Below are 13,333 nucleotides of genomic sequence, written 5' to 3'. Positions count from 1 at the left end.
AGCAGCAATGTCCGTCCTGGAATACTTGTTCAGTGACTTCCTTGGCAAAACTGTCTTCCCTGTTTCACTACACTTATAGAGGAAAAGTATAGATACCTTAAGAGTTAGGTATATTTGTTGGATCATGATGGCAATTAAAATTGATATGAATATTTGCTTCCCCTTTCTCTAAACTCCTCAGAGACAAAGTATGATTTTTTTCTTGTTTGTGTTTTTTTTTTACCTGGCATAGGGCCTAACCGTAATTAGGTACTCGCTGCCTATTTACTGACTGATTACCCTTTTTTCTGTATTGATTGAAATGTCTCTAGCAGAATTTTCATAAGTATTTATCTGACCTGCTTTCTCCTAATTTCTTCATGATACCTGTTTTGTTACAGGATTACAGCTCAAATATATGAATGTGACCCTTTTATCAGATTTTTATAGCTATGGAAGACAGTACAGTATGTTATCATGTGTTTTTGGTATAGTTTTGCTTGAATAATTAGTGTTTTATAATGTAGATGTTAGATGTAAGAAATCAGTTGTAGTGTGGCAAGTGGCATGTTTAGTAATGTGAAGAAAGTAATTTACCTTAATTCCATTGTCTTAATAGCTTGAGTTCAAAATTTCTTAAAATGAGTTGTTTTTTCTTTGATTATTATTTTACTGATGTTTCACTTTGTCACACTTTATATTTTTCTCACACTTTTATTCTTAAGGATAAATAATCTTGAGTCACTACTTTTAAAAGGTTGAATCACCAACACTTAATTTTTTCTTTTAGTTAATTTCAGTACTCTTAGTTAGATGAATTTTTAAGCATTTATTTGGAGACCTGAGGGATACAATTAAAGAACTTTGGAGATCATTCTTAATTTGGTTTTTAGAACAGAAGGAAATATACTGTAACTTTCCCTTATTTTTCTGGTGGAGAGAAACTTTTTTTTGCCAGCAGGAAAATGCAATTCCACTAAGATTCTTGGGTCAGAGATCAGAGGCTTGGATCAGCAAAAAGAAACGAACTTTTGGAAGAATTTTAGTCCAATATTATGGGCCAGTTTAAACTACAATGTAGGCAATGGCAGGGTGCCTCGCTTTTCCCTATAAGGAAGGAAAAGCCACATGGCAGTGATATTTACCAGAATAAGGAAGGAGGGCTGTATGTTGGGAGGGGGTGGGGTGGGAGAGCTTCTCAATAAAATGTTCATTTGTCTGACATTATAAGCAGCTTTACAGCCCTCTTGGAAAAACTTGAAGGGGGTTAAAAAAAAAAAAAAGAAGACTTGAAGTTCTGTTAAAAGAGAATCAGAATTTTGTTTGTTAAATTTGTCCAGGGCTAGTCGACTCTTATTTCTCCTAGTAATGAAGATGTGCAGCTGTGAAGAGAATCCAAAAAAAAAAAAAACTTATATTTTACCTTGGAGAGCATTTTGTGATTATTTTTACTGCCGATTGAACTTTCTAGTTGTGTTTTTCTTTGCTTGCAATCCTGGAACACACAGTGGTGGATATAGGGGTAGGTAGTTACGGAGCAGACTCTGAGTGGAAGGAAGTGACTGGAAATTTTTTAAAATGTCAAGATAAACAGCAAATCAGTCCCAAAGCAAATAATATTTGGCTATTGGTTGTACTTTCTTATATAATTTTGCTTTTCTTATTAAATGCCTCAAATTTCCCAACTATATTGTGAACATTGTTTTGAATAAATTTGTGTGTAGTGATCACTTATTTTTTTAGTTTGTTTTTAATTGTGTGTGTGTGTGTGTATATATACACACACACACATACCCACATTATTTTTTTTTAATATTTTTTCCATATGGTTTATCATGGGATGTTGAATATGGTTCTCTGTGCTATACAGTAGGACCTTGTTTATCCTTTCTATATGTAAAAGCTTATATCTACTAACCCCAGCCTCCCACTCCATTCTTCCCTCACCCATCCCCCCTTGGCAACCACTAGTTTCTTCTCTATGTCTGTAACTGTTTCTGTTTCATAGATAGACGCATTTGTGTCATATTTTAGATTCCACATATAAGTGATAGTCTTTTTCTTTCTGACTTATTTCACTTAGTATGGTAATATCTAGTTGCAGCCATGTTGTTTCAGATAGCATTAGTTCATTCTTGTTTATGACTGAATAGCATTCCATTTTATGTATGTACCGCATCTTCGTCCTCTGTTTGTCTGTGGATGGACATTCAGTTATTTCCATGTCTTGGCTATCATGAATGGTGCCACTGTGAGCACAGCGGTGTGTGTGCCTGTCCCTGGAGGCTCACAGGCAGAGAATCTGCCTGCCGGTGCAGGAGGTGCAGGTTTGCTCCCTGGGTTGGGAAGATTCCCAGGAGGAGGAAATGGTAGCCCACTCCAGTATTCTTGTCTGCAAGATCCCATGGACAGAGGAGCCCGGCGTGCTGCAGTCCGTGGGGTCGCAAAAAGTTGGACATGCCTTAATGACTAAACAAAAACAGCTGGATATATGCAGAGGAGTGGAATTGATCATACGCTAATTCTGTTCTTAGTTTTCTGAGGAACCTCCAACCAATAAGTCTTTTACCTCTTGTTGAGGTTTATTCCTAAGTTTTTTGTTTTTAATGTGATTAAATGCATTTTTTAATCCAGTTTCAGTATCAAGGAGATTTTCCTGGCCTTGTCAAGTGAGTATATAGCTATGATTCTTGTTCTGTACTTTGTCACTGTATATATAATATGAGAAATATTGTAATATATTATATATATATATAACATTGGGGTTTGGTAGACTTATTTGTAAAATAAAAATTTGGACTTGGTTTGTTTTTAAAAGTTGGCTCTTTGACTCTGGTTTACACTCTTCTGAAGTTATTTATCCATTCTGACTTTCATTGTCTTTGCCAATTTGGGTATTTTGTATTTTCCTAGATATGCATATTTTTCTTAGGTTTTCAAAAATATTGGTATAAAGTTGTACATGAAATTTTCTTATAATTGCATATATGTTTTCATATGTAAAGGAAAACTGAGAAAGGTATATAAGAAACAATAATATCCTGATTATCTTTGGAAAGTGGAAGTGGAATTATGGGAACAGGAAACGATAGTCTTTAGAAGTCTTATGTCCATGGGCAATATGAGAATTTCCAAATGATGGACCTGTTTTACTTTCATAATCAAAAAAGAGTATTATTTAAAACTTTAGAATATGAGAAAGTATACAGTATTGTACATAAATAGATTCATCTTGCTAGTCCCAGCACGTTTCAGTTGTGTGTTTTCTTCTCAAGCTGGACTCTGGACTGTCTTCACTCTGGGTGGCGTGGGCAGCAAAGTGGCCGCTGCCTCAGAACTTTCTTCCCCTCTGGCCAACCAGAGTCTTCTGCTTCTGCTGGTGCTGGCCAACCTGACAGATGCTGCAGATGCGCCAAACCCCTACAGACAGGCCATCATGTCTTTTAAGAACACACAAGGTTTGTGGTACTTTTTTACTCTGAATATTCTTTTCTAATGAGGAAAGAGGGTATTGCTTACCCCAAATTGTTTACTGTTTTTCAGCAGTGGGGATAACTGTCAATTTGTGTATTTTCATATTGGTTTAAGATGAGAAAAACTTAAATTTTATGTCCGTATTCTCAGGAAGGTCAAGTAAATTTCAGATGATAACTGCGGTTCTTTATATCTATTTATATTTGCATTTCTTTCCAGGATAACCAAGCCAGCATGGGCTTAATTTAGATCCCCATTTCCTACGTACTGGGGCTTCCCCTGGCGGCACTAGTGGTAAAGAATCTGCCTACAGTGCAGTAGGTGCAGGAGATGCAGGTTCAATCCCTGGGTCAGGAGGATCCTCTGGAGGAGGGCATGGCAACCCACTCCTGTATTCTTGCCTGGAGAATCCCATTCACAGAGGAGCCTGGCGGGCTACAGTTCATAGGGTTGCAAAGAGCTGGACACAAATGAAGTGACTTAGCGCATAGTCCTACTTTTAGGTGAAGGAATTAACCAGGAAATGATATGTTGTTTGAAAATTTTTATTTAAAGTCTGTGTTCCAGTTAGAGTTTTATAGAACTAAAAATAATAACAGAGCTTAGCAAACTTTTCCTGCAAAGGTGCAGATGACTTTGCAGGGCCTTCTGGTCTCTGTCACCCCACCTCTTAACTGACTTTGTAGTATAAAAGCAGCATAGAAAGAAAGTGAAAGTCGCTCAGTTGTGTCCAGCTCTTTGCAACCCCATGGACTAAAAAGTCCATGGAATTCTCCAGGTCAGAATACTGGAGTGGGTAGCCTTTCCCTTCTCCAGGGGGTCTTCCCAACCCAGGGATCAAACCCAAGTCTCCTGCACTGCAGGTGGATTCTTTACCAGCTGAGCCACCAGGGAAGCCCCAAGAATGCTGGAGTGATTAGCCTATCTTTTCTCCAATGGTTCTTCCCAACCCAGGAATTAGACCAGGGTCTCCTGCACTGCAGGCGGATTCTTTCAGCTGAGCCTCTAGGGAAGCACATAAAAGCAGCACAGGTAATACATAAGCAGATGAGCAAGGCTGGGTGCCAGTGAGACTTTATTTCCAAAGCAGGTGGTGGGCTGTCTGTGGGCTGTCATTCGCCAAACCCTGAAGTAGAGCATGCGTAGATATTTCCATATTGAAACAGTAATCACTTATCAAAAGGTTACACTCCTAAAGCAAGATTAATATGGTAGCTAGGTTTTCAAAATGTATCCAACACTAGTGTAATTAAGATGGGTTAGAAGCGCAGCTATTGGATGGGAACACTTTCAAGGCTTCTGGTGTCCTATGCTTGTTCCTTTCCAGAGCTGTGCTAGAATGTCTCTTATAGACAGCAGATGAATGTGCCAGTTTTTGTGCCTTTGTCAATTCTGGCATTTTTATTTGCAGGGGATATGTGTGTCTGTCTAGGGCTTCCCAGGTGGCACAGTGGTAAAAAAATCCACCTGCCAATGCAGGAGATGCAAGAGTTGCAGGTTCGATCCCTGAGTAGGGAAGATCCTGTGGAGTAGGAAATAGTAACCCACTCCAGTATTCTAGCTTGAAAAATCTCATGGACAGAGGAGCCTGGTGGGCTACAGTCCTTAGAGTTGCAAAAAGTTGGACACGACTGAGCAGATACACACGCGCACAAATGCGAGTCTCTAACAATTTAATAGGTAAGTAACGAAAACTCACACTTCCCTGGCTATTCAGTCGTTAAGACTCTGCACTTCCAATGCAGAGGGCGCAAGTTTGATCCCTGGTTGGGAAACTAAGATCCCATATGTCATGCAGTGCAACCAAAAAGAAAAGAAATGAAAATCCATGTATCTAATAGTATTTTGTATTCTCATTTCTGTACTCTTCTTAGTGACAGTGTGACTTTAGGGTTAAAAAAGGAAGTTTTAGAGGCAAGGTGATCTGAGTTCCTGTCACACTCCTGTTATTTCAGAGCTATCAAGCCTTTCACAGTAAACCTTATCAGGCCTTATCTCATTATCAGGCCAATATCAGGCCTTATCTCGATAAGCCTCAATGACTTTTTCAGTAAAATGAAGATAGTTTCACCTAATCGGATTTGTGTAAGTACTGCACAAGGTAAGGTTTTAAAATAATTAGCTCGGACTTGGCAGCATAGCAGGTGTTCAGTATATGGTACCTGCTGTTGTTACTTTTACTGTGCCAACCAAAGGATACTGTTCAGGGTTGAACTTTTAAGAGTCATCTTTGGAGAGACTGTGATATAGTGATTCAGAACATTGGCTTTAGGGTTAGACTGACCCTAAAGGAGTCATATCCCAGATTTTATTTTAAGTATTAGATTCCTTATTAATGAAGCAGGGATTATAATCTCTGGCTCATAAGATTTTATAAGAATTAAGTGAGCATTTATCATAGGACAGACTCACTAAATTATTGCTGCTTTTGTAAGAAACAGTATAATGTGGTGGAAACAACAGGAGCCAATCTGGAATGTTCTTGGAAAAGTTGATGTATGGCAGAGGCCATCACTATATTGTAAAATAATTATCCTCCAATTAAAATAAATAAATTTTTTAACAAGTTGCTTAATCTCTGTAAGCCTCTACTTCTTAAAACTGGTCAGAGTAATGACATGATTGTCATACAGGTTAAATAAGGGATAATATGGATAAAGCTGTCAGTATAATGGCTGGTTCACAGTACTTACTAGCTAGTAACAGACACACGGCATATGTATTCCATTTGTAGTCAGTCTGGTGAACTTGTTGTTTTACTGCCATTGTAAGGAGGAGTACTATGTTCAGGACCCTCCTACACTGCGTCTTCTGTAGATTGTGTAATATTTGCATCCTTAATATATTCAGCCTTTCCTTTTTCCATCCCTTGCAAAAATATAGGTCAATCTTAACAAAACAGTTACTTTTGTATGTGTCAAAAATACAGAGTAAGTACTAAACAAGGATTAGGATTGACAAAATAATCTTGTGTTTTGAATGTGGAGGAAAAGTGAGGGCATTTTGTAATATTGTTAAAGATATTTTTAGGTACATTATTCTCACAAATGTAAAGTTTAGAAAGGAAAATCTGAGAAGCATAGGGCTGTGCTATCAAAGACTTTTCTGGTACACGTTTCTTTTCCATAAGAGCACGCCTTCTGGAAATGTTAGAAGAGTGTTGTGTGTGTGTGTTTGTTTTGTTTTGCTAGTGGTTCTGTGTCTTGAAAAAAAGTTCTTTGTGCTTACTTGTTAAAACATGTTAAAATATTGTTCTTTGTGCTGTCTTGTGCTAGTATTTTATCTGTTGAAGCTATAATTTTCTCTTAAGTCAGTTAACCTAACTTTACCTCCTTTTTAACTTCCTAACCTTGCTTGCTTCAGTTTTTAAGCAAATTCAGTAAACTGTAGGAGAGGGACTATGTCAGTTTTGGAATATCAAGAATTTTTCCTGTGTGGGTTGTAATTTATGCTTTTCGTCACTTCAGTAATTCTACTTAAAAAAAGTTTCTTAGTAGTTGTAGTCAATTAGTTTTCAGTTTTCCTTTAAACAAAAATGTTTTATAAGTTTTCCAGTAGTTGTCTTAGATTTGGCATGTTCTGTCTATTATAGAAGACAGTGTTGAGCAAACTGATTTTAATATTTTTGTTATTTAAATTATATATTATCCTAGCCGCTTTCTTCATAAATGGATTAATTGCATAGATGAATACTTTAGCTCTGATAATTCATTTGAAAAAAATTAACTTCAAGGCAGTTGTTTTGTTTTGTCTTTTTAACTTTTATTTTACAAGAGGATTTCCTGTTTGTCTCTGGATATTTTTATTTAGGACTAATGGCTGTTTAGTTTTGGTATTAATAACAAAACAAAGCATTTCAATGTCATGGTTAAATTATATGTGTTAGAGGTTTTTTTTTTTTTAACCTACCTCCATAGATATATTTAAGTTTATATTTTATTGACAATTTAATTCAGCTGTATTAATGCAAAAATAGTAATGGAGTCAAACTACATGACTTAGTTTAGGTTTTTTTTTTTTTTAATACTTGGCTTAAAAAAAGCCACTCTGTTGCATGGTATTTGCTCATATATTTATAATCATTGGAAAGCTGTGGTTTAGATAGTACCAAGAAATAAATTGTCCTGGTTTGGGTTGGATTGGGTTGGGTTTTTGTGTTTCTTTTTGTGGGGGATTTTGTGTGTGTGTGTGTGAGAACATTTCAATTCTATTCTCTTAGCAAATTTCAAATATACTATCAAGTGTAGTCATGTTTTAGTTTAGTTCTTTTTTAAGTAAAATTTAGAACACTAATTGAAATTTTGAGCCTGAAATGTAGCAACTTATATAAAATTAATTGGAATTGAATTGTATACATTAACAGTGCTTTTATTATTTATATCAGACAGTCTAGAAAATGTAATATTTTTAAGATTTTGTGTTTTCTGTGTTCCAGATAGCAGTCCTTTCCCCTCATCAATTCCACATGCTTTCCAGATTAACTTCAACAGTTTGTACATGGCCCTATGTGAACAGCAGACATCCGACCAAGCTACTCTTCTTTTGTATACATTGCTCCATCAGAACAGCAATATTAGAACATACATGTTGGCTCGCACAGATATGGAAAATCTTGTAAGTATCATATTAAGCATAGTGTTTGTATTTTATAATATTTTGAAGAGTCATTTCTTTTCCCAGGAGGATATGTATGTTGTTTGCCTGCCTGCAAAGGTGGATGGTCAGGAGTTTGATAGGGAGATGCCATCAGGCAAAGGCCAAGGTCTGAGTTTTACAGTGTAGGAGGCAGTGCACGTAGAGATGGGGGTCACAGAGCAGAGGCAGAGGGCACATGGCACAGCAGGCTTCCCTGTCCTTAGGGTCCTGAACAGCCAGCCTGCTGCCCATGCTTCAGCCTGGATCACTCCTGCAAGACGTACTGGCTACCATTCTCAAGAAGATATATACCCTCTTGGTTCCTTTCCACTGCTAAGTGTCCACCCACCATGTTCAAGTCACAGTTTCTGTGTATTACTGATAAGTATGGCTAAAAGGAAGAGTGATTTTTTTTCAACTCAACTCCCAAATGTCCTATCCCTTCAACCGGCTTAGATGCTAAGGCCGTCTTGAACTCAATTCCTGGAGTGTTATAGTTACTTTAAGGTACTATTTGCCAGGCATCACAGAATTGCACATTATCGTTCACTGTGTGAATGAGATTGGTTCCAAATTTTTGCTCATAGACAGAAACTCCTCTAGGCAATCACTGATTTCCATTGTAACTAATATGTAAATAATAATGTTTCTATGAAAAGTAAACTACCTCACTAAAGTGTTAATGTCACATTTGAAATGCATAATATCTAGGTAATGTTGAACTATTCATGCATTAATAAAATTGTGACCATCTCTGAAATAGCCAGCAGCTTGCTGGTGGCAATAGGAATGTCCCCTCTACACCAGTTTTTACAGAGTGATAGCAGGATTCCCCAGGGATTTGGTGGGCTGTTTTTTTCAGCATTTAAGATGAAAATAATAAGCATAGAATATTAGAATTTGTTTGAAGAGTATATTCTATGTCAAAGTGACACTAAGGACAGAAAAATGTGTGAAAGAATCTGTTTGCACACCAGCTATATGTGGAAAGCATTAGCTTAAATAGCAAAATTGGATGTGACAAGGTTCTGTTCATGTGAGTAAAAACTTGTAAAGAAAAAGCTTATTTACTAATGGGTGAGTGAATATAAGGAAACAGTTCTGAGCATGGTGTAACCTAAGGGAAATGATGGCAATAGGCAGAAAGCCCATGACATCGTCTGCTCTAGAAAGTTCCATGGTAAGGATGTTTGTTAGTACATAAGATCATACAGGAGAACAATTGTCTGTATATGATGACTTAACACCAGTGAAGAGTTAAAAGGTTTTGTTTGGGGATTTTTTGGGAGAGGAGTGGGGAGAGGTGAGGCTTGTATTGAATATTTGTTTTCATTTTTAATGTTTTGCATGGATTACTTTTATAGTATTTTAGCTGATGTCCTTCCCTGTCCTTTTTGTTCTGTAATTTGTTGAATCTGATTAGAAAATATGTTACTAGGAAATTCACTGTGCTGGTCTGATTTTGTTGTTAACAATTCTTTTATCCTAGCATCTTTGCTATTAAAAAGGTAATGTTTAACATATTACAGTGTTTCTAAGAACGTTGTTGTTTAGTTGTTAAGTGGTGTCCAACTCTGTGACCCCAACGACTGTAGCTTGCCAGGCTCCTCTGTCCTTGGGATTTCCCAGGCAAGAATACTGGAGTGGGTTGCCATTTCCTTCTCCACAGGATCGTCCTGATCCAGGGATCAAACGAGCCTGCTGCATTACAGGTGGCTTCTTTACCGACTGAGCCACCAGGGAAACCCTGTTTCTGAAAGTACCATACTGTATAGGTTCCTGCTAGGCTGCAGACTTGCCTCTGTTGGGTATCGGGTGCTGGCCATGAGCCTAAGTGGTCTCTGTAAGCTCAGCCTTGTCTTGGCTGCGTTGGTCTCGCTGCAGTGCGCAAGCTTTCTCCAGCCGCAGTGAGCTGGGGCTGCTCCCTGGTTGTAGTGCACGGGCTCCTCATTGCCGTGGCTTCTCCCGCTGCAGCGCTTAGACTCTAGGGCCCAGGCTCAGCAGTTGTGGCGCACGGGCTTAGTTGCCTTAGGGCATGTGGGATCCTCCCGAACCGGGCATCAAGCCTGTGTTCCCTACATTGGCAGGTGGATTCCTAACCACTGGACCACCAGATAAGTCCCTAAACTCAAACTTTATATAGTGGCAGAGCTTTGCAGTAGGGGATGGTTTTGTCTTCTGATACCTCAGCTCTGCAAATGGAAAGTAATTTCAGTCACAGGCTGATTTGTGAAATTAAAGCAAAGGATACGTGATAAAAGTATAGAGGTTGAAAACATTAGTTTTATAGTAAAGTAGTTGAAATAATAAATTAAAATTTTTATTCACTAGGTTTTACCAATTCTCGAGATTCTGTATCATGTGGAAGAAAGAAATTCACACCATGTGTATATGGCTCTTATAATATTGTTGATCCTTACAGAAGATGATGGCTTCAATAGATCCATTCATGAAGTGGTAAGTTACCTTCATGTTGATCAGAGCTACTGAATGGACATGTCAGTCCATTAAATTTACCACCCTTAGTGTACCCTTCTTCCTTCTTGTAGATGTTTCTGCAAATGCCTGACTTAGTATTTTTCTTCAGATTTATGAAGTGGTCTTTTTTTTTCCCTTCTGAACGACTACTATTAACTGCTATTAAAAACTCTCCCCAAATAGTTTCTTTAGTTTTTTAGATAGAAATGTTTTAGATGGAAATTTAGATAGAAATGTTTATGCTGTCCTGAGGTCATTTTTCCTCTCCATTTCTACTTTTTAGTTGTGCTGGAAATGATCAAATAGATTTTCTCCTTTTATAGAGAATGAATGAAAGAATAGGGAAGAAGAAAAGGACTGAAAAATTGTTCTATAAAACAATGTAAAACAGTGTACTATAATTTAACTCCTAGTGAGTTCCATTCCCAAACTGGTTTTTTCTTCCTCAGTGGTATTTTGTGTCAAAGTAATTAATGTACATAGTTTTAAAACTTACACAGAAGTACTAGATTTCAGTGCAAAATAGCAGACCCCATGTCCATCCCATACTTGATTGCCCCTCCCCCAGGACAAATGCCATCAGTTCTGTCCATGTTTCTAAATATTTCTTGATTTTTCAGATTTATAGATATTAACTGTTACCATCCTAAGATAGAATATATGATATTAGTTCTCCTTACCATACATCTTGAGTGTGGCCTCTGGGTTCCTAGGCCTGTTTCCAGCACAGAGACTTTCCTCTCCCATCTTATTACCATTCTGGGATAACTCAGCTTTTTACATTATTGTGATTTTGTTAACTGTTACTTTACCCTCAGATGGCTGTGTGGTAATTGTGTTTCCTTTCTTGTACATGTTTTAATTTTTCTGTAGAACACCATTGCTTTGTTTTATGTTCATGTACCAGTCACTAATGCAACTCCCACTACTTCAACAAAACTGAGAATCCCCTCTCAAGCTGTTACAGCATACTGCCTATTTCCTCAGTTTCATTTTGTTTTTAGCTCCCGTCTTCATCCTCATTAGGGGCTTTCCTCAAATATGTGGTGATTCTTGCTTGTTTATTTCTCTTTAGGAGCAGGCACTAAAACTTGTTTGAAAGTTCTTTGTGTGGGCAGGACTTAATCAATATAATGTGCTCTACATAGTCTATTTCTCTGGATATCCTGCTCTCTGTAAGCCTTTTCTTTTGGGGTGGTCAATTTCTTAGAAGGGATTCTTACAGTGTACGAAGGGGGTCTAGTATGAGACAAGACTGGGAGCTTCACTCTTCAGGTATAAACACTTGCTTCTTTAGAAGAGATTTTATGTGATCTTTTCTCTCCTGTTCCCATTGAAGTTATTTTTGCCTCTTATGTAGTATGACTATCATTTCAACTAAGGTTTAAGGAATACTGGTGCTATAGAATGGAGAAGGCATTGGCAACCCACTCCAGTACTCTTGCCTGGAAAATCCCATGGACAGAGAAGCCTGGTAGGCTGCAGTCCATGGGGTTGCTAAGAGTCGGACACGGCTGAGCGACTTCACTTTCACTTTTCACTTTCATGCACTGGAGAAGGAAATGGCAACCCACTCCAGTATTCTTGCCTGGAGAATCCCAGGGATGGGGGAGCCTGATGGGTTGCCGTCTGTGGCATCACAGAGTTGGACACGACTGAAGTGACTTAGCAGAAGCAGCAGCAGTGCTATAGAAAGAGGATAAAACATATACAATTTTTGATCCTCATATTTAGTAAAGTACCTCCAGAAAAAAATTTGCATTGCTTTAGTTTGTTTTTTTTAAGAGCATTTGTCTTTCTTTTGATAAGGAATGAAAAAGTATGATTTTCAAAAATGCTTTTCAATTAAAGTACAAAATAGAAAGTATACAGATTTTAAAGGTACAACTTGCAAGTTTCTACACATGTATATACCTGTGTTAATAACACCCAGATCACGTTATTGAACATTTCTAGCATAATAGAAGACTCTCTTTTGCATATTCTGGTCAATATCCCACACCACCCAGAGTTAACTACATTCTAGAAGAATTCCCTCCCAGTAGATTAGCTTTTACCTCTTCCTGAAATACAGTTGTTTCTGGGGAAAAATTGGTACAGGATACATGGACTCTAACAGCATTTTTCTTAAAACTACAGTTATTTCAAAATAAAAAATTTATTAAAATTTAATTTAAAACAGTGGGGAGAAATTTGGAAAAATACTTCTCAAGAGAAGATATATAAACACATGGAAAGTATATAAAAATGGTATATAAGTATATAAAATGGTATATAAGTATATAAATGGTATATAAGTATATAAAGTATATAAAAATGCCTGTCACTGGGCATTAGGAAATGAAATTAGTGTGCTCTCTTCTATTTTGGCTTCTCTCACTCAGCACAGTCTTGCTGAAATTCACAAATGTTATTGCATCATTAGTTTGTTTTTTTTAATTGCCATATACCATTCCATTCTGTGAATAGGCCACTTCCCCTTCTTGGTGAGTATTTGGCTTTTTTTCCACTTGGGGCCTATTTTTGCTAAAGCAGCTGTGCGTATATGATCCAGCAATCCCACTCCTGGGCATATATCTAAAGAAAACCATAATTCAAGAAGATACATGCACCCCAGTCTTCATTGCAGCACTGTTTACAATAGCCAGGACGTGGAAGCAACCCAAATATCCAGAGGAATGGATAAAGATGTGGTACATAGATACAATGGAATATTACCTAGCCATTACAAAGAATGAGATAATGCCATTTACAGCAACATGGAGAT

The 13,333-nt window shown here is 37.5% G+C and overlaps 1 protein-coding gene across 3 annotated transcripts in view; it reads left to right on the top strand.

Moving 5' to 3' along the window:
- DYM (dymeclin) overlaps nucleotides 1–13,333 on the top strand; it is a 392,550-nt gene that overhangs the window by 142,321 nt on the left and 236,896 nt on the right. For all 3 annotated transcript variants that reach the window (XM_018039568.1, XM_018039567.1, XM_018039569.1), the window contains exons 9-11: nucleotides 3,255–3,437; nucleotides 7,889–8,067; nucleotides 10,420–10,545. In XM_018039568.1, the coding sequence (XP_017895057.1) occupies nucleotides 3,255–3,437; nucleotides 7,889–8,067; nucleotides 10,420–10,545 (488 nt within the window). The remainder of the gene's footprint in view (nucleotides 1–3,254; nucleotides 3,438–7,888; nucleotides 8,068–10,419; nucleotides 10,546–13,333) is intronic.

Source organism: Capra hircus, chromosome 24 (assembly GCF_001704415.2).
Source record: "Capra hircus breed San Clemente chromosome 24, ASM170441v1, whole genome shotgun sequence".
In the NCBI taxonomy this organism is placed as follows: Eukaryota; Metazoa; Chordata; class Mammalia; order Artiodactyla; family Bovidae; genus Capra; species Capra hircus.
This window is presented reverse-complemented; position numbering and strand designations above follow the sequence as displayed.